Source organism: Penicillium macrosclerotiorum (assembly GCF_028827735.1).
Source record: "Penicillium macrosclerotiorum strain IBT 26536 chromosome Unknown utg000010l_segment0_segment0, whole genome shotgun sequence".
Taxonomy (NCBI): Eukaryota; Fungi; Ascomycota; class Eurotiomycetes; order Eurotiales; family Aspergillaceae; genus Penicillium; species Penicillium macrosclerotiorum.
Genome location: NW_026643089.1, coordinates 902,712 through 923,232, shown reverse-complemented (window position 1 = coordinate 923,232; position 20,521 = coordinate 902,712). Strand labels below are relative to the sequence as shown.

The following is a 20,521-nucleotide window of genomic DNA, read 5'->3' as shown; positions in this document are numbered from 1 at the left end:
GGCTCGGGTTTCTGGAATTCTCGGCCAGCTGCGGGTAGCTTACATTACCGGAGGGCGGGGCAATTGCAGGCCGACAGGGGTATGAACGGAGTATGAGCGAAATATATGTCCAGGGTGGATAGCCAGACGTTTTGGGCGTCGTTCTGGTCCAATTGAGGAAGATACTGCTGCCAGGGTGGTTCTACCCTAACAACTTTAATTCAAATGTTAAATAACCTTTTTGACTCCGTTCGAATGAACTTCTACCATGCACTGGGAAGATCGGCACCGATCGGAATCTGCCAGCCACTACCAATGTGAAAGAAAAACCAATGGAGTGGCCATATCTAGAACTATTCATTTGACAATTTTCAGCGATTGCAAAACGGTTCAACGGTGGACTGAAGCGTCCGATCCGATCCAATCATCCTAACCGTCAAATTTGGCCGGGCAGATTGCGTTCGCTTACCAGAGAACCAATCGACTTGGACAGTGCGCCTCCCCACCGCTTAGCCCGGCCCCAATTTCCCTTTCCCCGTTGCCATCACGGGATCGCCAACGACTGCTGTCAACTCGAAATCATGGCGGACAAGATCTGTATAGTAAGGCGGGAGCTTCTGTGAAGAAACCATATCGCGTTTCGTGTTTTCTGACTCCCGTTTATAGGACGCAGACTATTTCACGCTAGAGCAAGACCATGCAGCGGATGATTGGCAGTCGTGGGTGCACGCACTCTCCCGCACATGACCTCCAGAAGGTCCTTTTGTTGGCGAACTGACCGAGTCCTCAGGGATACAATGTCTCTCGCATCTCAGATCACCAGAGGGCGAATAGAAAATGGCCGTCGGTAAGGTCCGAGCTCCCTGCTGCTTTAGATCATCGGGGCTCATAGCACAATCAAGATACCAGTCTTTTACGGAGGAGGAGTATTGGTAGGGGACACAACTCACATGCTGGGTTGAAGAAGGTACAGCTCACTAGGAAATATAGGAGTCCCTCGGATGAACAGCAGTTCGAGGCCTACGAGACTGGGTGTGTATTACATAGTCACCGTTGATTCTTCCCTAACGCCATGGTCTCGAACGGAGCTTCATGAAACTGATCATCCTAGCCACCTGGTCAATCTTTTGTTAGATTACCACGAGCCTAATAGGTTACATCGAGCCCCAATCGGTACTTCACCAAAGGTCAGAGCTATGCGCGGCCTGTCGATTCAAATGGTCTAATCTGCTGATAGTTATTTTTAGCACATTCTCGATGTCGGAACTGGTAAAGGATGCTGGGCGATGTAATGCAACTCACTTCGGACTCATAGACCAAATTGCTGATCTGATATCCAGTGATGCTGCGGACATGTATCCGTCTGGTAATTGAGCTTTCCCTGCGCATTCGACCATTCTTTCAACCTGCTCATCCCAAGTAGCCATAGTACGCGGCGTGGATTTGTTTCCACCCCCGGTCTCATGGACGCCCCCGAACTGTGTCTTTGAAGTCGACAACCTTCTTCAAGAGTGGACGTGGTCTGAGCCTTTCGATCTCGTCTTCTTGCGCCACATGCTCGGTTCCTTCGACAGCGAAGGCTGGTCTCAGCTTTACAAGCGCTGTTACGAGTGAGTCGCGCCGGGTCTTTCTTGGACCCAGACCGCGTCTCCTCAATCATATAGCTGACTCGCCTAATACCAGTAATCTGATACCCGGGGGTTGGATTGAACAATTAGAATTCGACATAAATATCATGACCGACGATAATTCAATGCCTGCGGATTCTCCACTCGCCAGCTGGGGCGACAACTTTATCGACTGTGCCGAGCGCGCCGGACGCTCACTCACAGTGCAAAAAACCATGCGCACGTCGATCGAGAATGCTGGATTCGTGGATGTCCACGAGCAACTTTATAAGGTACCCATTGGCCCATGGGCGAAGGATAAGGTGCTAAAGGAAGCGGGCCAGCTAAACTATCACCACTGGGTAACTGGTCTGGAGGGCTATACCATGTGGTTGCTCACGAAGTTTGGTGCGCCGACGCCCTGGAGCGTTGACGAGGTACAGGTTTATTTAGCAAAGGTCCGGGCCGACCTGAAGAAGCCCAGTATTCATGGCTGGGAACTCGGGTGAGTTTCAGCGATATTAAACTGTTTTAAGGGACGTGATTGCTAATCAAGATTGGTAGACGACGAATTTGGGCCCGAAAGCCTTTCGCGGGCGAAGAGAAAGAGGAGCTGGTTAGACCAGAACTCTCACCTTGAGGCTAGGTCTGGAATCTAGGCCACAATAATTAATTTTCTCTGCATTGGAGTTCGGACTAATGGCTCTCATCATTTTTAATCTAGAAGAGATCCATATTGCATAGTAATAAAAAAAACTTCACCATTCCATGACCAGCGAGCTATTATGAGACTCTTGTCCTTCGTTCGAGGATTGTGCGGGTGGCAAGACGAGCCTCACGAAGATTACTTGAAGGCATTCGAGTGTGATTAGGATCACAATGACTGAATTTAAGAAGAGATTCCAGAGATTACAAGACCTTCGCTTGAGCCGTGGAACTCCTAAATAACTTTATGGGCGATGGGGTGGTGGGGTGAAAGTGGGGTATGATTTCGCTGATATAAGAGTCAGCAGAATAGATAACTAGACACGGATGCAATCTCCAAGATACACAATGCTATCTTTAGAAACAATTAAAGTTTAGCGAACTAAAAAGGTTCTGAATCGCTTGTACCTAGTCTAGATACTCGCAGGGCCCTATAAAACAGATTGGTAAATCTAGAGGTGGCTTCTAAAGCTATGATTACATCGGCTTTTAATCTTATTTAGAATTTGGAGGATATTACTTACCCAGTAGTACTTAGATGATTGTTACAAAAACTATCGAAGTTTATGGGATAGGAAGGTATAGGTTGGAATTTTAACTTGCAAACAGAGGAGAAAAAGATAGCAGAGAGTAAGATAGTAGTGAAATAGCCTGATATATTGGATCTCATTGGATCTCATTGGGTGGTATCTTTCTTCTTCCTACTACACAGTCGTTATAGCTATAGCTTAATCTTCCAGATGGTCCAAAAATAAATCTCACGCACTTTTTCGTAGTCAGGCCAAGTAAGGTGTGTGGTGAGTTGGTGGTTGGTTTGTTGATGCCTTTTGACCTGTCTGCACGATTAGACCTGTCTGTGATTGCCCTGGCTTGCTGTATAGTGTTACTCTCTAGGTCCGTCCACCTCTAGTCTTTTTGGGCTGTAATAGTTAGCATGAAAGAAGATTTCTTTCTTCTGTGCTAAGGATGACATAGCGACACAAAAAACCTAACTGTACCATGATTTTGAGACAACAAAGACTATGATGATGTTTCGGCAAAAGCTGATAGAAGCAGGTGTATTATTTATTCTAAACATCTGTTGATTTGCACTTGGTTCATGCCTTCCCAGTCGATTCTTGCTCTATCCTCAGCTCTTCGACCCGCTCGGCTCTCCCGTTGCCCCTCTACCTCTCGTAGGATCAGATTCTGCAGTTTGATGACTGGATACCATGTTATAGAAGTCGTCGCGTGTCTTAGGCCCAAGGTCGATACGCGGGGTGAGATTCACTTTGGGCGTCCGGAGTCCGAGATGGTCAAGTTGTTGTGGATCACTTAGCTGTTCTGGGCCCGATTCCAACCACTCATCGATTGTCTTCCTCGGTGGTCCATTCTGTGGCCGCCGTTTTAATTGAATTATGTCAACTGCTTCTCCAATTTGACTGCCAAACTGTTGACCGTCATCAAGATTTGTTCCACGCCCACGATCCGCCGTTGCTGGACGGTCGAACCGGGATATGCGTGATCCTCCTTCGAAGTCTGCTTCTATAGCCGGCATATCTTCGTCTGCCTGAACATTTCCTGTTGAAAGCCTTCTTGTAGGAAAAGACTCCTTTCTTGTCTGTTGATTGAACTGCGAATCATTATAAACAGCCCGATAACGCGCGAGGCGTGAAGTTGTGGGACGATCGAATCTGGATCTTCGTGGTTCGCCTCCTAAATCTTGTTCGAGCGATACTGGGCCCGATTCCAACCGCTCATCGATTGTCTCCCTCGGTGGCCTAAATCGTGGCGGACGTTTTATATGCATGAGGTTAACTAGTTCTCCGGTTTGACCGCTAGACTGTTGATCGTTATAGGAGTTTCTTCCGCGCACACGACTTGACGTTGCTGGAAGGTCGAAACGGGATGTCCGTGCTTCTCTGGAGCTTGCTTGTAGATCTTGCATATACTTGTTTCCTGTCGAGAGCCTTCTTGTAGGAAAAGACTCCTTTCTTGTTTGTTGATTGAACTGCGAATCATTATAAACAGCCCGATAACGCGCGAGACGTGAAGTCGTGGGACGATCAAATCTGGATCTTCGTAGTTCGTCTTCAGAATCTTGTTCAACTAACTCTGGGCTTGGATTTAACTGCTCATCGATAGATGGCTCGTGGAGAATATCTTCGGTGCTCTCTGACCAACGTCTTGTTTTCATTGGATCAACTGCTCTTCCAATTTGACCACCAAATTGTTGATCGTTATAAGGATGTCTTTCGCGCACACGAAGTGACGTTCTTGGACGGTCGAACCGGGGTATCCGTGATTCTCCTTCAGAATCTGCTTCTATAGCTTCCATACCATAGTATTCCTCGAGATTTTCCATTGAGAGCCTTCTAGCATAGAAAGGCGTCTTTCTTGTTTGTTGATTGAACTGCGAATCATTATAAACAACCCGAGGACGCGCGAGGGGTGAATGTGTGGGACGATCAAATCTGGATCTTCGTGATTCGCCTTCAGAATCTTGTTCGAGTGATGAATCAACTTCCTGATCCCAACCGAAGGCCTCCCGTAGATTCCCTGTCAAAGAAAGACGCTCTTTCTTAGTTTGACCACTGAGTGGCCGCTCATTTCCCCCTGATTCTGGAGGCATATTGCTGCTGCGGCGCTTCCCCGCAGCGATAGTTTCATGATTGCTGTTGAGATCCTGGTATTGCTTGTCCAGTGGCCTGATATTCTTTTCATTGAGTATGTGCTCACGAGAATACATGTGTGAATCGTGTTCAAAACGCCATAAAAATGACATATTGCAAACAGTGCAGATGAACTCGTTTTGGGCCGAGGCTAGCGAATGTGATAAAAGGTGGTCAAACTCAGCTATATGTGGCTCTCCATCTGTTTTCACTTCGAGATTCTGGGATTTGCTTTTCTCTTCCACTTTGCTAGTTTTTGATCTTGCATACAATGATGGAGGTGCCCCCATTGCTGTCTGAAGGTCCTCAGAAAAGTCATAACGCTCGCGGAAAGACGAATCCTCGACATTTGTTGGTTGCTCTGACGGAAAGTAGGATGGTCCAGGGCCATGATCCAAAGATGCAGATGACGCGGCGCTCATAGTTTCAATATTGTGGAAGTTTTCATGTCTTTCATTATCTGAGGCTGCATTTTCAAATTCCTCAGTATCTGTCCTTGGCAAGAGAAACAACGAAAGTTCCTCCAGATGCTGGCCCACATGGCGCTGGAATGTTACTGCAGGGAGTGAAATTTCCTTGCAAATGAAACAGTCGTACGAATTTGTGCTTGCAGCTGAAAAATGAAATTGCTGGATGTGATGAAACCATTGTCGACGACTGTCATAGAGTTTGTTTGGAATTGAACAATCCAAAAAAGGACATACGTAAGGCATTAGGTCCTTGAATATATGGTGAGCCCATGATTTTATGTCCCGAACGGTAATTATATAGAAGCAAAATGGACATTCGAATGGTCTCTGATCTCGACCCTGTTTGGGTATCGGTGGTATCTTCGGCGCCTCTGTGTCTTTCCCTTCAAGCAATGTGCCGCCATACGAAGTCTCAGATGCATGAGCCTCGGAAGCAATATCACTCAATTCGTTGGAAGACTCTTTATAAACGTTTGACACGATTGTATCCGAAAGTATAGTTGACTTCCCATCGACATCATCGATGTCGATCCCACGGCTTAATTTGATATGGTGACGTTCGCGGTATTTCAAGATTGCTCTCTGCTTGGCCATTGCAGAGCTGATACGATTGACAACTGCCTCGTCTGCATTTGGGTATTTGCTCGAAACGTGCTGCCGAGTCCAAAATTTAAAGGGCTCGGAATCTAGCTTTTTCGTCCCGACGAGCCTGTCATGTTGCGCTGGCGATCGAATAAGCATGGTCATGCGGTGAAGTTGAGTAATTGTATCAGCTAGAGTCTGATGAATCTCTTGGACTTCTGTGGTGTCTTCTAGATTCTCTGCAAACTCTTCTGGCTGATATTCAAACCCGACATCTTCGTTCTCATCGCGCGTGTCCTCTCCAAGAACCTCCTGGGCGTCCAGGAGCAGCTCCTGAACCTGCTCCAAAAGTCGCAAGATTTGGTCTTTAATATGCGTGGCATCTCTCAGTCGGTAATCTAAGGAGGATTGGAGATTTTGGTGGGCACCAATATTAGCCGCCCAGACCCGAAGCCGTCCAAGTTCATCCTTCCAGTCCTGCAAAGAAACCTCCGGCGAGAGGGAGAAAAGTTCAGGAGTGGATACCAATCGGTTAAACTGAGCAAGGCAGCTGTGTAATAGCTCTGATATAGTTGCTACCATTTCGACCGTGTTGAAGCTGTGATGTTGCCAACAATATCCCGAGGTTGAAGACGTTTGCTCACTTCTGACACCCTTTGATTGGCCCACGACGCCACCAGGAGGGGTCTGCGGCTGGATATCAGCGGGGTTTTCGATGAGGACGCCCGAAGCAACAGTAATCATGATAGTTCTACTATAATCCTTCAGTCGACGAAGGGACCGGAAATGGTCACCGGTATTGAGGCCGCGGGACTTGCGCTGGCTCTGCTCCCGCTCCTTCTGAATCAACTGGATGGTTATGTGAGAGGGATAGAGAAGGTTAAGGTCTTCCGACGCTACCGCCGGGAATTTCAGAAGTATTCAGTAGGAATACGAACACAACATACGATTCTCTTGAATACGCTTGAGCAAGCTCTTGATGGTGTGATAAATGACGAAGAAAGAGTCTCCGAGTTGATCAGCAATCCAAATGGTCCAGGATGGGCAGACCCGGACTTGCAAAAGCGACTACGTCGGAAGTTGGGTCGAAACTATGATGTCTTCCTTGGAAATACAACTGCACTCTCCGAGTTACTCGAAAGATTATCGCGGAAGATCGAGAAGAGTGTTGTGGATGAAAAGGTAACTGATTGCACTTGTCTGTCATGAAAAATTTAAATCCTACTGGCCTGAAACTAATGAGCATTCGAATAGGGCTTCGTTACCGAAGTACCGTGGGATATTTGGAAGCTACGGAAAATCATCAATAGTGCAGTGTATGATGATCTCCTAGAAAAGATTGATGCAACCAATACCACACTCAAGATTCTGATCGACCAGTCCGACCACCGCGAGGAGACGCGAAAGAGACGTCAGCCGTGGACATATCTTCTCAAACGATATCGCAAGGCGCGCGACTATGCCGAAGGACTATTCAATACTATAACCGGGGGAGGTTTCTGGCACTGCCAATGCAAAGATCAGCATTGCCTTTATTTCCAACTACAAACAAACCCTTTAGAAGATGCAGATGAAGATTTCGATAACGACTCAGACCCCCAATATCACTTCCGAATAATCTTCTCCAATCAAGATCAGGAGCATCATACATGCTCCTGGAAATGGACAGAAGTACTTTTTGAGCCTTGGCACTCAGAAGAGTCTGTTTCCCTGACTTCTCTTTCTCTTCATGAAACCACGGAGGCATACCAGATCAAGAGGTCTAAGGTTCAGTTCAATATTCCGGTCGCAGTGGAGACTCGGATCCCGAATGCGAAGCGCGAGACAAAGTCTGCGCCGCTCATAGAAGACTTTTGCTCTTCTCTACGTATTGCAGAGGCACATATCGGGAAACAGAAGGCTATCGGTTCCATCGCCAATGTTCTGAACTCCTCTATCTCGTATACGATGCATACTGTGGAGGCTCTTTCAAAGGAAGTGCCGCAAAGGACTTTGCAGGATGAACTCTCACAAATGAGTCGACGAGACCGCTTGCATATTGCTGCAGGCTTATCATGCGCTGTCATTCAGTTCTGCGATAATTGGCTCAAGCCCTGGTGGGACAGCTCCGACGTTCACCTGATAGCCAACCGCGATAACAAAAGTGATTTATCGAGCCATTTGTATTTATCACGACCTATTTCTGCGGCGGGTATGAGCAAGGACTATGTGGATAAAGGCGTTCATCCAGATTTCACCAATAATCGGTTGTTACCGCTTGGCCTTGCCTTGGTGGAGCTATCTCTCGGAAAGTCCTTGCGAACACTATTGTCGCCGGAGAACGACAATGACGATATTCTAGTCACGAAGGTCAAAACTGCTTCAAAGCTTGTGAATATGGTTTACATGGAAAGTGGTATAAACTATGCCGAGGCAGTCAATAGCTGTCTGTCATGGTCAGGTCTGTGCCTCGAGAGAAAGTTTGAGGAGCGGGTCTTCGATACAATCGTCTCTCCGTTGTTGAAGGATTTAGTAAACTTTGAAGGAATATCATAGCCTTGAAAGAACTTCATGATTTTCCTATCTAGCAGAATACAACTATTTTAAAATTAATTATGTTTGATCTTGGGCGCTGGCAGAAGGTCGGTCCACTGCGAACCAAATTTGTGAATATCGACTGCTCATTATTGACCTGTCAGCGGAAGAGATGAAGACATATCTGAGCTGTGCTCATGAATCCTGCTGTGGAGGTTATATAAATATCCTAGCTAAATTTTCCGAATCGTGCGACATGTCAGACTTCGAAAAATAGAAGAAAAGAAACACGCACAGCAAGAGTCTCATTTCTTATCCTGGGCTGTCGATTGAAACAAGGAGAGATTCGAAACACTTTCTGACAACAAGCACATAAAATGGGATAAATTTCTTTTCCCCTGATAGCTGGTCGCAGTTATAGCCCAGTCCGACCAGGCTCTACAACCCACGGCGGTTAGAGGTTGCCGAGGCGGGACTGAGATGCTGTCTCGGCCACAACCCCACCAGGGTTTGGGTGGCCTGGCGGCAATTCACAGCCCTAGCGAAGTGGGCCGATCTGTATTTAGCAACTATCAAGATTCAAAGAAAATTTATCTCCTTTCAAACGATCTCAAACGCTTTGGAGACAGTATTCAGACGGCCCCAGTGCAGATCACGGCGTCTAATGAACATTGCTGATCTTTATTAATGTAGGGCCTCAGCGCCATTTTCAACTTTCTCTTACTCCTGGTTTTCTCTCCTTTCTTTCTGCATTGCGCTTCCTTAACATTTAATTTGGGGACATAGTGCTGTGGTCTTTATCGGGTATAAAGCCACAACTATGTGTCCGAACGCTGATGTCGCGTACATCAGTGGATATACTTTTTCGAATTGGGGGCCTTTAACTACAACATTCACAACTGCGAAGCCTTCAAGCTGTGGAGAAGGAGTCAAGAATCATGAAATCTGGCACAGTAATGAAGTCATTTATGGGAATAAGACCACAACGTCTATCTACCCATCATGGTCCAGCCAGTGTTCATCCTGGCCATTCTCGGGCATTATCCCGACTGGAACAATTAGTCCTGCTCCAACCATTACAAGCACCATAAATGACCTATACGCGAGTTGGTATTACTCACCGGGCCTGTATTGCCCTTCAGGATGGAAGACCGTTGGTGAAGCCGTCCGCGGCGATGGTACTTCAACCAGCAGATCGGGCATCCTCAAACCTACTACAACAACATCATCAGATCAAGCGGGTCTTGCTGCGATAGATCTCTTGGAGACGAGTGAGACTTTAGTTATGTGCTGTCCTAGGTAAGGAGAAATACATGGTATTGCGGAAGATGTGGAAAGGCAGTCCCACTGATCCTTTTTATAGCTCCATGACCGCCAGACTCGGATACGGATGTTACTCTATTCTTGAAGACACCGCCATCAAAACAGCCTGCAGCATGAATGCACCGTCAGCTGAACTCAACTCTCTGACTACGACGGTTGTTAAAGAGGGGACTTGTTCAAAGAAGACTATTACTTCACACGCTGATGGTACAAAGACCGTCACGACAGCCACGACAAAATTCGACAAATCTGATACATCGACGCTGGTCATGGTCACTGCAGTGCCCATGTTGCCGCTTGTTCGCCATAGTTCTGATTTCGATGCAGAGGAAGGATGCGGTACTACGACCCGGACAGTAGAATCTGGAGGATCTGGAGGTTCGGGAGACTCAGGGAGCTCGGAAAGCTCAAGTGAATCGAGTAGTACAAATGAATCGGCTTCTTCAACTGAAAATACCGGTTCGACTGAAAGTACTGGTTCAAGCGAAGCTACTGGTTCAAGCGAAGCTACTGGTTCAAGCGAAGCTACTGGTTCAAGCGACAGTACTGGTCCAAGTGAAACTACTGGTTCAAGCGAAACTACTGATTCAAGCGACAGTACTGGTCCAAGCGAAACTACAGGCTCAAGTGACAGTACTGGTTCAAGCGACAGTACTAGCTCGAGTGGATCGACTGGCTTACTGGCGCCATCGCGTTCAGGGAGTCGTGCATCAGGATATTCAGGGCAATCGGCTTCAAGGAGCGCATCAGGCTCAGCAGGGCCCTCTCGTTCAACAAGACTATCGACCTCAGCTATATCATTGACCTCCGGTGGGTCATCAAATTCCACAACGTCGTCGGGGTCCTCAACTATCTCAGGGGCCTCAGAGGAATCCGGGAGCTCGGATTCAAGCACAAGCACAAGTACCAGCACAAGCTCCAGCTCTAGCTCCGATGGCAATGGTAATTCCAAGGACGGGGGAAGTACCTCGAATGCCGTCGCAACCTTCCCCTTGAGTGTCAAATGGAATGACCCAGGCGCCACTATGGGTATTTGGCTGGCGGCAATTGTGTTGGGAGGGGCGGTACTATTCCAGTAGCAAGACTGACCGGCATAACATGCTACTGGAGATCCCACTTGTTTGTATTATAGCATTTGACAGGATCGCAAAGCTGATTTTCAAAAGAGTTTGAACAATAAAACGTATATTATATGGATGGCGAAAAGAGCCTTACTTTCTGTTTTTGTTCTCTATTCGAAATTTGTTCTGGCATCCTTAACACTATCTCTGGCAGCTCGTCATTCTCAACTTAACAAACTTGGAGTATAGAGCAAATCAACTGCAAGAGATTATTGTTGGTTGGTATTTAGCGCCTGGGTATTTGGGTCTCGTTGGTTGGTTTCTTCAAAGCCGACAGGGGGAGCGCCAGAATGTGGAGATGCTTGTGGGGGGTTAAGGTAGGTCTCTCGCACATTTTACTTGGATCGATACACATTTGCGTCTAATGAATTTGCCGAGAATGACATTCAGGAGTGTCAGCAGGCCCTAAGACTATTCGTCGAACCATATAGATTGCAAAGCCAGGTCCCGGGCTGCGGCCTCAATCAATTACCAGCGGAAGCTACAGAGTCCAACAGCGCCAATACACTTTTTTCGAGCGCTAAAATAGCGTCATTATTACGCAGCTTCAACTATTCTTCATTGAGAGGAACAGAAGTCTAATTCTTTTCTGAGTTTCAAAGGATTCTTGGCTTCTGACCTTTGTTACTTAGGGAGGAGCTCAGCATTGGACTAAACAACGATCTATCACCGGGTTCCATAACTCCTCCTCCATCTCGTATTTTGTTGAAATAATGCAGTCAATATATCAGATTGGTTTGACGCCATCAGAGACTGGATCCTGCCTCTTTCTCTGATGTGTTAGATCCGGTCTTCTACAACAGCAAAACCCACTGAGCTAGAGTGGGAATAACAGGAATGACGCAACGATAAAAAAACACCCTTATGAGCACAAGAAGATAGCTCTGTACGATAACCATAATCGGCTGGTGTTACTTCGGGGGAAATCACAAATTGTGGTCATAATTTTGGTTAGTCAAGGCAAGTGCTCAACTAGGCAAATGTATACTTTTGACTCATGGCCTTGTTTCATCTAGGGTAGTCAAGGAAACTGGTATATTCCTCCGTCCCTGATAAGCTTTTTTTGTCGGTTTTCTTTTCGTATCAGCTTGGGCTATCTCTTTGAAAATTTTCATTGGAAAAAAAGAGAGAAATAACCGCCCAAGAAGCCACCCTGCCAAACCACATCTTTAGTTTGGTTATTTGGGCATAGACACACCAGTTTAGACGAGCAACGGTATAAAGCTGAAGACTTTTCTGGTGATTTCAATCAAGAAATACAAGTGATTAGGTTGCAAATGGGACATTTGGGGGGGAGAGTGGGAGAAGTCTATTCTTCTATCACCCTATGCATGTACATTGTATCACTCTGAAATCAAATTTTCGGCAACAAGAGGCAAAAGTAGCTCCCTTCACCCAGAAAGACAGATGTGTGTTGCAGAGTAATTTTCACGGCTTTCCACAAGTAATGCCAATCGACGCTACCATATATTACCTGTGGTACTTTGCTGGGGCACACCAAAGAACGCTCCTACATACAAGCACGCCAGGCAGAAAATCCGGTTAGAAACCTGGTTTCCTCTGACGCGCCAGTCTTCCACTCACCTGGGAGCCATTTAGAGTCGGAGATTGCCAAGCGGGCCATGGGAGCCTCTGACGTCATGGGCCACATACCCCCCACTCGATACCCACCCAGCGCAGCCCTGTCTGACCATCCTGGGTGAGGAAAAGGCTGAAGGGTGAAAGGGGATAAGGGGATGGCGAATTGTCTGCCATGACGGGTAGATTTGGAACCCGCCCGGCCTAGAAGCAGAGACCTGGATAGTTTTGCCGCTTACCCACAGGTGCTGGTGCCAAGCCACCCTCAACGCAACCCAGCGAAGGGGAAGGCCGGGGCATTTTCGAGCGGGGCGTTTCAGCTTTTCGGCAAGATTTCGCATTATGAAGCCTCTGCCCTCGGGATTGCTTTCTATGGCAGAGGACGGCAATCTGATCACCATGCATGAAGAAACGTGGACCGCGGGCCATGGGCATTTCCGTAGGTACAGACAGTGTGCATGTACTTGAGCGGATGCACTGCGCCTCAATTCCTGACTGCAGATGCATAAAAGAACAGTTCTCGTGTTGTACATGGCGAGATTGGAGTTATGACCTTGTGTCCCAACTAGCGCTATCATCGGTTGGTTGTCTCGTATTTGGGCATCTGGCCCACCAGATTGCCAGTTCCCCATGGTTCCATGTTTCCATGGGAGCACGCGCGGGAAGTCGACCAGTCAACCTTGGGACGGCATCAGCACAGGAACTATAAACAAATAGACGAGTAAACAACGCGCACGAGGATGAAACTAGTCCAACGCATTCAGACAAGAAGTCCGCCACGCACTGTGTAGTGGAGATACAAGAATCGAGACCTTTGAGAAACCTTTGAGCTCAGCCACAGCACACCGTCGTTTGCCAAGGCGAACCCGGGCGCAAACTCTTTTGATGGTGCAGTTGTAGTCGAAGTAGCCTCAACGGGAGTCGATTGTAGTCGGTGAAGTCGTCGAGATCAATCCATCTCGTTTGAATGGCAGCGAGTTCAAGTCCAGTCAACTCCTGTCGGTCGAGTCGGGTGAACTGGAAGTCCTGGGAGTGAAGTCACAGAGCCTCACGTGGCGCATCGTCGCCTTCTTTATCTGTCGCCTCTTTTCATTCAACCTCGACCTTTCTACAACTCGCCACTTCTCTCATCTCTCCTGTCTCGTCCATTCCATTCCCCTCTTCTCTCCATCGCCTCTTGTCCATCCCAGCTGCTCCGTGGAACTCGACGCAAAACACTAAGTGTACCAGCTGCTGCCTGTCGATCTGCAGGTGCTGAGACCCGCAGGCTTTTGCAGAAGTTCGGCTCGGCTTTGGCTGCCCGACCATCGCCTCGAAGCAAGCATCGTGAGTCCCCGAGATTCCCAGTCGGATCCCGTCTTCCATAACCTTCTGGAAACCCTTGCCAATCGGATGTCCACAGTGACGCCCGTCTGGTCGGCGCTAGTCAAGTCCCAAAGACTACCAGAGGCTGTAACCAACTCCCAACGACCCCACCTACGCCCGCGCCCCCCAATTTCTTGTCGCGCATCTGCCCCGTTTTGATCACCCCGTGTTGCCCCTCCAAAATCCCCAAGCCGCCGAGAGCCCCTCCTGAGGTGCTGGATTTCTTGGTTTCTCCGGGCTTACTCGCTCTTCTCTCACTTTTCCCTCTTCTTACTCTCTTATTAACTCCTTATCCCCCACCCCTCCTTCACTATCACGCGGCCCCCCTCCACCACATCCTCACCCACCCTCCGCCCTTTCTAGTGTACCATGTCGTACATCTATCGGGAGCGCGAGCGCTACGAAGACGACCGCCCTGTTAGTATCAAGCGTTACGTCATCCCCTCTGACGAGCGGGAAGACCGTCGAGAATTCTCCATGAGTCGAGACGACTACGGCGATCGGGAGCTGGTCATTCGTCGCAAAACCGAACGAGAGGAACCCTTAACTATCTCGCGGTATGAGCGCGAAGTTGACTACGATCCGCCCGCCCGTCGCTTCGACCGTGAATATGAGAGAGACTACTATGATCGTGAGTATTTAGAGCCCTTATTCCCCCTGCGCCCCTCCCGGTCCATGGACCATCTAGAGGAAAGGCTTGACCCTTCGGCGCGATCCCATCATCGTCGGCGAATAATCAATAACCATTATCCAAAAAGATCGAAGCTCCTTCGCCAGCCCCCGCGAGTCGGATTATGATGTCGTTCGCCGGTCCGATGTCGAGCAGGACCCTTACTACTACCGCCATAGTGTCCGCGAGTATGATCGTCGTTCACGCCGTGAAATAAGTCCTGGCGACTCTATCTCACAGGCCAGTCGCCGTCGCCATGACCGCGACCAGGACTACAGCAGTGATGATAGCATTGTGTACATCCATAAAGAAACCCGCGACTATAACGGCGAGCGACACCATCACAAGCGCCATCTGGCCGAAGGCGCTCTTGTCGGCGCCGGTGCTGCCGAGTTGATCCGCAACCACCGAAAGCGTGAGGGCGAAGAAGTGAGCCACGGCATGAGCCATGCCATAAAGACAGCCGGTGCTGGTGCGCTAGGCGCCGTGGCTGTCAACGCCGCGGGACACGTCCGCGACTACTATCGCAGCAAGAGCCGCAGTCGCCACCGTTCACACTCTTTTGATGATGAACGTTCCTTCCGTCATAGCCATTCTAGCCGTGGCCGTCGTAGCCGCAGCCGGAGTCGCTCTCACTCCCATTCACGGGCGAAGACTCTCATGGAGCTTGGTCTCGGTGCCGCCGCTGTCGCGGCTGGTGTCGCAGCTCTACGCAGCAGCAAGTCCAAGGGTGACGAACGCCGCAGCCGCTCTCGCACTCGCTCCCGGTCTCAATCTCGTGCTGGTCGCGGGCTGAGTCGAAGTCGGACTGACGTTGACGATGCCCGGAGCCAATCACAACGTCGAAAGCACATGGCAGGTGCTGGTCTTGCCGGCGCAGCCGTTGCTGGTCTGGTCGAAAAGGTTCGCAGCCGCTCACGGGCTCGCAAGGGTGAGCCATCACGCTCGCGCAGCCGACTGAGAAAGGCTCTTCCTTTGGTCGGCGCTGGCCTCGCCACTGCCGCTGCCACTGGATTGTATGAGAAAAATAAGGAAAATAAAGAGCACGACAAAGAGGCAGAGCTTGTGGCTGCTGAAACCCGCCGATCGAGGTCTCGAAGCCGAAGCCGTGCACCCCCGGACGCATACCCTGACCCATCGCGCAACTCAGCAGGCCTTATCGAGTACGGGAGGGACCCAGTAACCGGTAGCATCCCTGCCGAGCACTACTATGGTCAACCCGTGAGCCCTGGTGGCGCATACTACTCTGACGGGGCTGACGCCTACGGCCCTCGCCGTCACAGCCGTTCACGAAGCCGCAGTCGTGGCGGTCGATACAACGATAGCTCCGATAGTTCGGATAAAGAACGTCGAAGCAAGAAGCATCGAAGCCGCTCTCGCGAGCTGGCATCTGCCGCTTTAGGTGCAACTGGCCTGGGTTATGCTGCACACAAATATTCTCAGCACCGAGAGCGTAAGAAGGCGACTGACAAAGAACGCTCGAGGTCGAGAACTCGTGAGTCCGTCACTGATTTTTCTTTTGTCATATCCACCCCTGTTCATACTAATAAACCTCGAATAGGGTATGAGGATCAGCCCGTCCGCGATCCTTATGAGGAGGCCTATGACCCGGAGCCCTACACCCCTTCTCCTCTAGCACCACCTCACCAGCAGCCGGTCGATGCCAACTATCCCCATAACAACTACTTCCCCCCGCCTCCCGGATCAACAACCAACCTCCATGCAACTCCTCAGCCCTACAACCCTGCCGACTATCCTCCTCCCCCCGGTGCCGCACCCCCTCCACAGCCCTACAGCTATGGAGGCGTAGGCCCAAGCCCAGACCCGTACTCCGCGCGGCCACGGAGGGCCGACGAGAATGTGAGTGCTCCATTGAGCTCCACCACCCTCCCCACTGATCAGGACCACGCCCGCGATGGTGCGTTCGCTGAAGCCAGCCCAGTGCAACATTCACAGTATCAGGGTTAATAATTTCACCCCAACAGGTCTAAACAGTTTCACCAATTCCTATCAGCCACAGTCAGTCCCGAGTCCTGGCATGCAGCCGAACCCATCTTCCAAATCCGTGGCCTTCGACCTTAGCCCAGATTCTCCGCGCCACCAGGATCCAGGGTACGAAACCGACGACAGTGACTCGACAATTGATTCTTACCCGGCCCGTCCACGCCATAATCGTCGGCGATCCTCCTCCGTTCCATATCCTCCAATGCCCCATCCACGTTCCAACCACCACCACCATCGTCATGCTGGATCAGCTGCTTCTTCTGCCTCCCGCCATCAGCATTCATCACACCTTTCCCAGGGTAATCGCGCTCCTGAACAAGACTCTGACTCAACTGTCTCGACCATCGAACTTCCAGACCGCTTTGACGAACATGGCCGTCGTCTTCCTCAAAGGGGAGATGACCCAGCCGCTGATAAGATTGAAGAATTGATAGAAAAGTTCGCAAGAGTCATTTTCTAGCTCTATGCACCTCCATACCTACCTCCGCTCTGGGTGGTCATGGATTTGTATGCACTCACCTTGAGGTGTCGCATTCCCATCAATGGATGCGATGGTCTCTTCTCACCTGTGCTATGATCTTTGTTTTTTATCCTGTTTGGGTGGTCATCTTTCCTCGTTTCAAGCTCGTTATGATCTACTTGAGTTTCGTATTTATTTCCTCGTTTTCCTTTGGTTCTGTGACAAGATCTTCGGAAATACTTTGTGCTTTCTTGGTTTCATTTCTTTACTTCTTACTTTCTTTTGCTGCTTTGATTTTGATGGATCATGAATTTATGCCCTGCGCGATATGATGACGATTTCATGACTGTATCTTTTTCAGATAGTTCAATACTTTGTTTTTCTCCCTGAAATATTGTGTGATTGATATTCGTAATGATCCCTAATGGGGACTGGACCTGATGAGTAATATCCAGGAATTCTCTCACTGGTATATTTACGAACATCATCTCTCAACATTTCTGCCAATGAGAAACCCATGTTTGGCAGTCTGAAGTCTTTTCTTCGCCATCCGTTTTTATCTATATTATCGACGGCTCGGGCTGAATGCCAAACTTACATATTACGTCTTTCTGTGGAATGGGAAGGTAGTCGAAATATTTGGTAGATGGGTTGAGAAAAAATGGCTCGCTTCCCTTGATATAGAAGTCGTCAAGAATGCCGCGGTCATCCAAAACTATACCTAGTACCAGGTCGTGCCATATTTAATTTGCCATCTCTATCGCATCCGATATTCTCTTCCGTACATCTTCTCGATCCTTTTCTCGATTTTCCCTATCACCTTGCCACTGCATCTTCAACAGTCTCCATGGTGCAATGCAGTCATAGTTGGCACTGGACCTGGAAATCGCCTTGAAGATTGCCGTCATACCCGCTTTCGTATGAATAATGTCACCCCCTTCGATGTTATCTCGGCAATCTGTATGCCTAGCAAAGTCTAGAATCCGACCAGCTAGGCCCGCTGCGATCGCTGTTGCCATCGATGTTCCTTGCACAGGCTCTCTCCCTGGATACAACTCGATACCCTCCCCCAAAATCGCGAAATTATCTGCATTAGATCGTGGCTCCGGGTTGTATCGAGAACTATTTTTCAATGTGCCATTTGTTGAAAATATACAAAATACGTGGTCCTTCATTCGAGCCGGGTATGCCACCTCGTCAAGGTTTCCCCAGTTGGACGCTGCGGCGAAGATGAGGATATTCGCTGCAGACGCTTCATTGACCGCCTCGCGTAAATCTCTCGGTGAGGTTCTGAATCCGGCTGAAATGCTGATAATATCAACTTTCTGATTCACAGCCCATCGAATTGCCTGGTTTGGTCAGAATGCCTCGCTCATCAAGAGATATAGTACCAGGAGCTATGGCTTGGCTGTTGCACTCACTTTTGCAGTGAGATAGGGCTCCTTCCTTTCATCTGCCTCATCCCTCTCAAAAACCCTAGCCACGTAGAGATCGGCTGCCTCGTAAACTCTGAGAATGAGGTCAACAGAGATCGTTCCGTGTCCAGTACAGTCTTTTCGCTCCGTTGATCCCTCTTCAACGAAATCTTTATAGTTGATCTTGTTTGCCAATCCATGTTCTGGATCGAGACCCGTATCGATGACTGCGATTTTGACCCGGCGATAATGCGTATCCGTTTCATTGCGTCTTCGGTTTGCCTTGAGAACATATATAAGCTCTTCAAGGCGATCAAACCATCTGGCCGATGATAATACGTCTTCCCTTCAGGATATGTCAGCCTCCACTTTCTAATATCTTGTTCGGTCACCTTACCTTCTCGTCAACGTATCCGATGGGCCGTGCTCTATGTTTTCTGTAGGATTATTAGGAGTATGAACCCCCAAATAAAACCTTGATGTCAACTCACCGAAGTCCTCAAAGTCCGAAAGCGCTGCAACGTTCAAAAGCGGCGATCTTCCCCTAGGAATTTCTAGTCTAGAATTGGAATTCGGCGGCGAACCTTCACCAAGTCTTGCGACAGGTCCTAGCCCACTCCCCCATCCTGAAAGCAGTTCCCCCCTGCAATATTGGCAATCGGTGTAATGGTCCAGTGCTGCCCTGTATGGTTCCCTTCCGCCATGAAAGGATCATGGGTATCTGAATACGTATCCAAGAAGAAATTCGACCCTGAGTATCCATTAGACAATTTCCATGTCCCATCGCCCCATTCCAGGATCTTCCAGTACTGCCCAGAAAAATGGCCTGCTCGTGCCAAATGCGGCATGATTTTATTGTTTCCCCATACGTCAAGTGCCATTTGATGGCCAAAAAATTTTGAATGCAGCTTGAACGTTCCTGAAGACTGGGGGACAAACTGCCAGTACTGGCCGGGGTATTCACCCACGGGAGCCATCTTCAAGACACCTTGCGGGTTTCCCAGCCCATCTTCAACTACATCGAGCGCAATTCGAGGTCCGAGATAGTCATTTGTGAGTCTATACCAGGTATGCACGTCGAAAGGGGTGGCCATGTTAAGCGGGCGCAAGAAGTCGATTCGCTTTCGCTAGAGCGTATCACCTATGGAGGCTCGGACTTGGCCACTCCTCTCCAGGTGACAAGAGAGGAGGAGATAATTTCTTTTTCTTCTTCCCGCTTTTTCGGGGAAGGTATCTTCAGGTATTCTCGCCCAGAGGAGCTAATGATCACCCATAAATGTGTAGGAACAAGAGTGCGGGGTTGAGGAAAGAGAGTAGACCCTTGTACATTCACTATTTGATTGCGTTGTTTGGTCATCTGGCCTATGAACAGTCAGCTACTTAAAGCGATGGACCATGTTATACCGAGAGAACGGATCTGTACATCTATTCGGGCTGTAGGTGCTAGTATTAAGAATTGAAAGTGCGGGCTATAGAGAATAGCTATTGGCACTTCCTTGACAATATGCATTTTTAATAGCATAACCTCGCCATATCATTTTGAAATATTCGGAATCTACCCATCGGTACAAAAAGCCAAGCCAGGCAAACCTCGAACAACTGGTACCCAGTAAAGATAGAGATAATGGTTCGCAGGTCAACAATACGAGGAACGACATACCAATCTTTGCTCTTTGGCGCCTTGTTAGGCTGCTCCAGCCAACCAGGGAGCTCGCTTCAAATACCCTTGCCCCGTTCTTACACCATCCGGAAGCTGACACCTGAGCGCCAGTTGTTACCAGCATTTTGATGTAAGGACTAAGGACTGATAGATAGAGATTGGATAGATTTGGGCTTTTGATCTTCGTGCTCGTGTCCAGCGGCGCTCTTCGGTCCCGAGCTTCTTTACAGGCAAACCCCCTCCCTATACCAAATAGCCGAAGCCACAACCAGATATCGAAACGAGTATTGACTGGAAGAGGGTGCTGTGATCTCACCCGATACATCTAACGTGATTATAGGCTTTGAATTTCCAACCCATGTAGATTGCTGGCGCGGTGGCGGAAACCCTCGCGGCTTCTCTGCTGTCCTTGTCTGC

General features: G+C 48.9%; 6 protein-coding genes across 6 annotated transcripts; 3 read left to right on the top strand and 3 right to left on the bottom strand.

Annotated features, from left to right (window-relative positions):
* Positions 1-560: 560 nt before the first annotated feature.
* Positions 561-2,226, top strand: N7462_009979 (uncharacterized protein; the record flags this gene model as incomplete). The annotated part of the gene is made up of 8 exons (XM_057081693.1): positions 561-581; positions 646-698; positions 770-826; positions 970-1,011; positions 1,227-1,345; positions 1,403-1,589; positions 1,663-2,091; positions 2,151-2,226. The coding sequence occupies 8 exons, from the start codon at positions 561-563 to the stop codon at positions 2,224-2,226; spliced, it is 984 nt and encodes a 327-aa protein (XP_056928733.1).
* A 1,194-nt stretch (positions 2,227-3,420) lies between these two features.
* Positions 3,421-6,576, bottom strand: N7462_009978 (uncharacterized protein; the record flags this gene model as incomplete). The annotated part of the gene is made up of 1 exon (XM_057081692.1): positions 3,421-6,576. One exon carries the CDS (start codon positions 6,574-6,576, stop codon positions 3,421-3,423), a length of 3,156 nt encoding a protein of 1,051 aa, XP_056928732.1.
* A 204-nt stretch (positions 6,577-6,780) lies between these two features.
* N7462_009977 (uncharacterized protein) lies at positions 6,781-8,529 on the top strand (the record flags this gene model as incomplete). Its single annotated transcript, XM_057081691.1, has 2 exons — positions 6,781-7,176; positions 7,249-8,529. 2 exons carry the CDS (start codon positions 6,781-6,783, stop codon positions 8,527-8,529), a joined length of 1,677 nt encoding a protein of 558 aa, XP_056928731.1.
* A 1,372-nt stretch (positions 8,530-9,901) lies between these two features.
* N7462_009976 (uncharacterized protein) lies at positions 9,902-10,931 on the bottom strand (the record flags this gene model as incomplete). Its single annotated transcript, XM_057081690.1, has 2 exons — positions 9,902-10,898; positions 10,921-10,931. The coding sequence occupies 2 exons, from the start codon at positions 10,929-10,931 to the stop codon at positions 9,902-9,904; spliced, it is 1,008 nt and encodes a 335-aa protein (XP_056928730.1).
* A 3,333-nt stretch (positions 10,932-14,264) lies between these two features.
* Positions 14,265-17,029, top strand: N7462_009975 (DUF3824 domain-containing protein; the record flags this gene model as incomplete). The annotated part of the gene is made up of 4 exons (XM_057081689.1): positions 14,265-14,526; positions 14,654-16,060; positions 16,127-16,483; positions 16,551-17,029. 4 exons carry the CDS (start codon positions 14,265-14,267, stop codon positions 17,027-17,029), a joined length of 2,505 nt encoding a protein of 834 aa, XP_056928729.1.
* A 743-nt stretch (positions 17,030-17,772) lies between these two features.
* Positions 17,773-19,538, bottom strand: N7462_009974 (Extracellular alkaline serine protease; the record flags this gene model as incomplete). The annotated part of the gene is made up of 3 exons (XM_057081688.1): positions 17,773-18,378; positions 18,451-18,726; positions 19,062-19,538. 3 exons carry the CDS (start codon positions 19,536-19,538, stop codon positions 17,773-17,775), a joined length of 1,359 nt encoding a protein of 452 aa, XP_056928728.1.
* Positions 19,539-20,521: the final 983 nt, after the last annotated feature.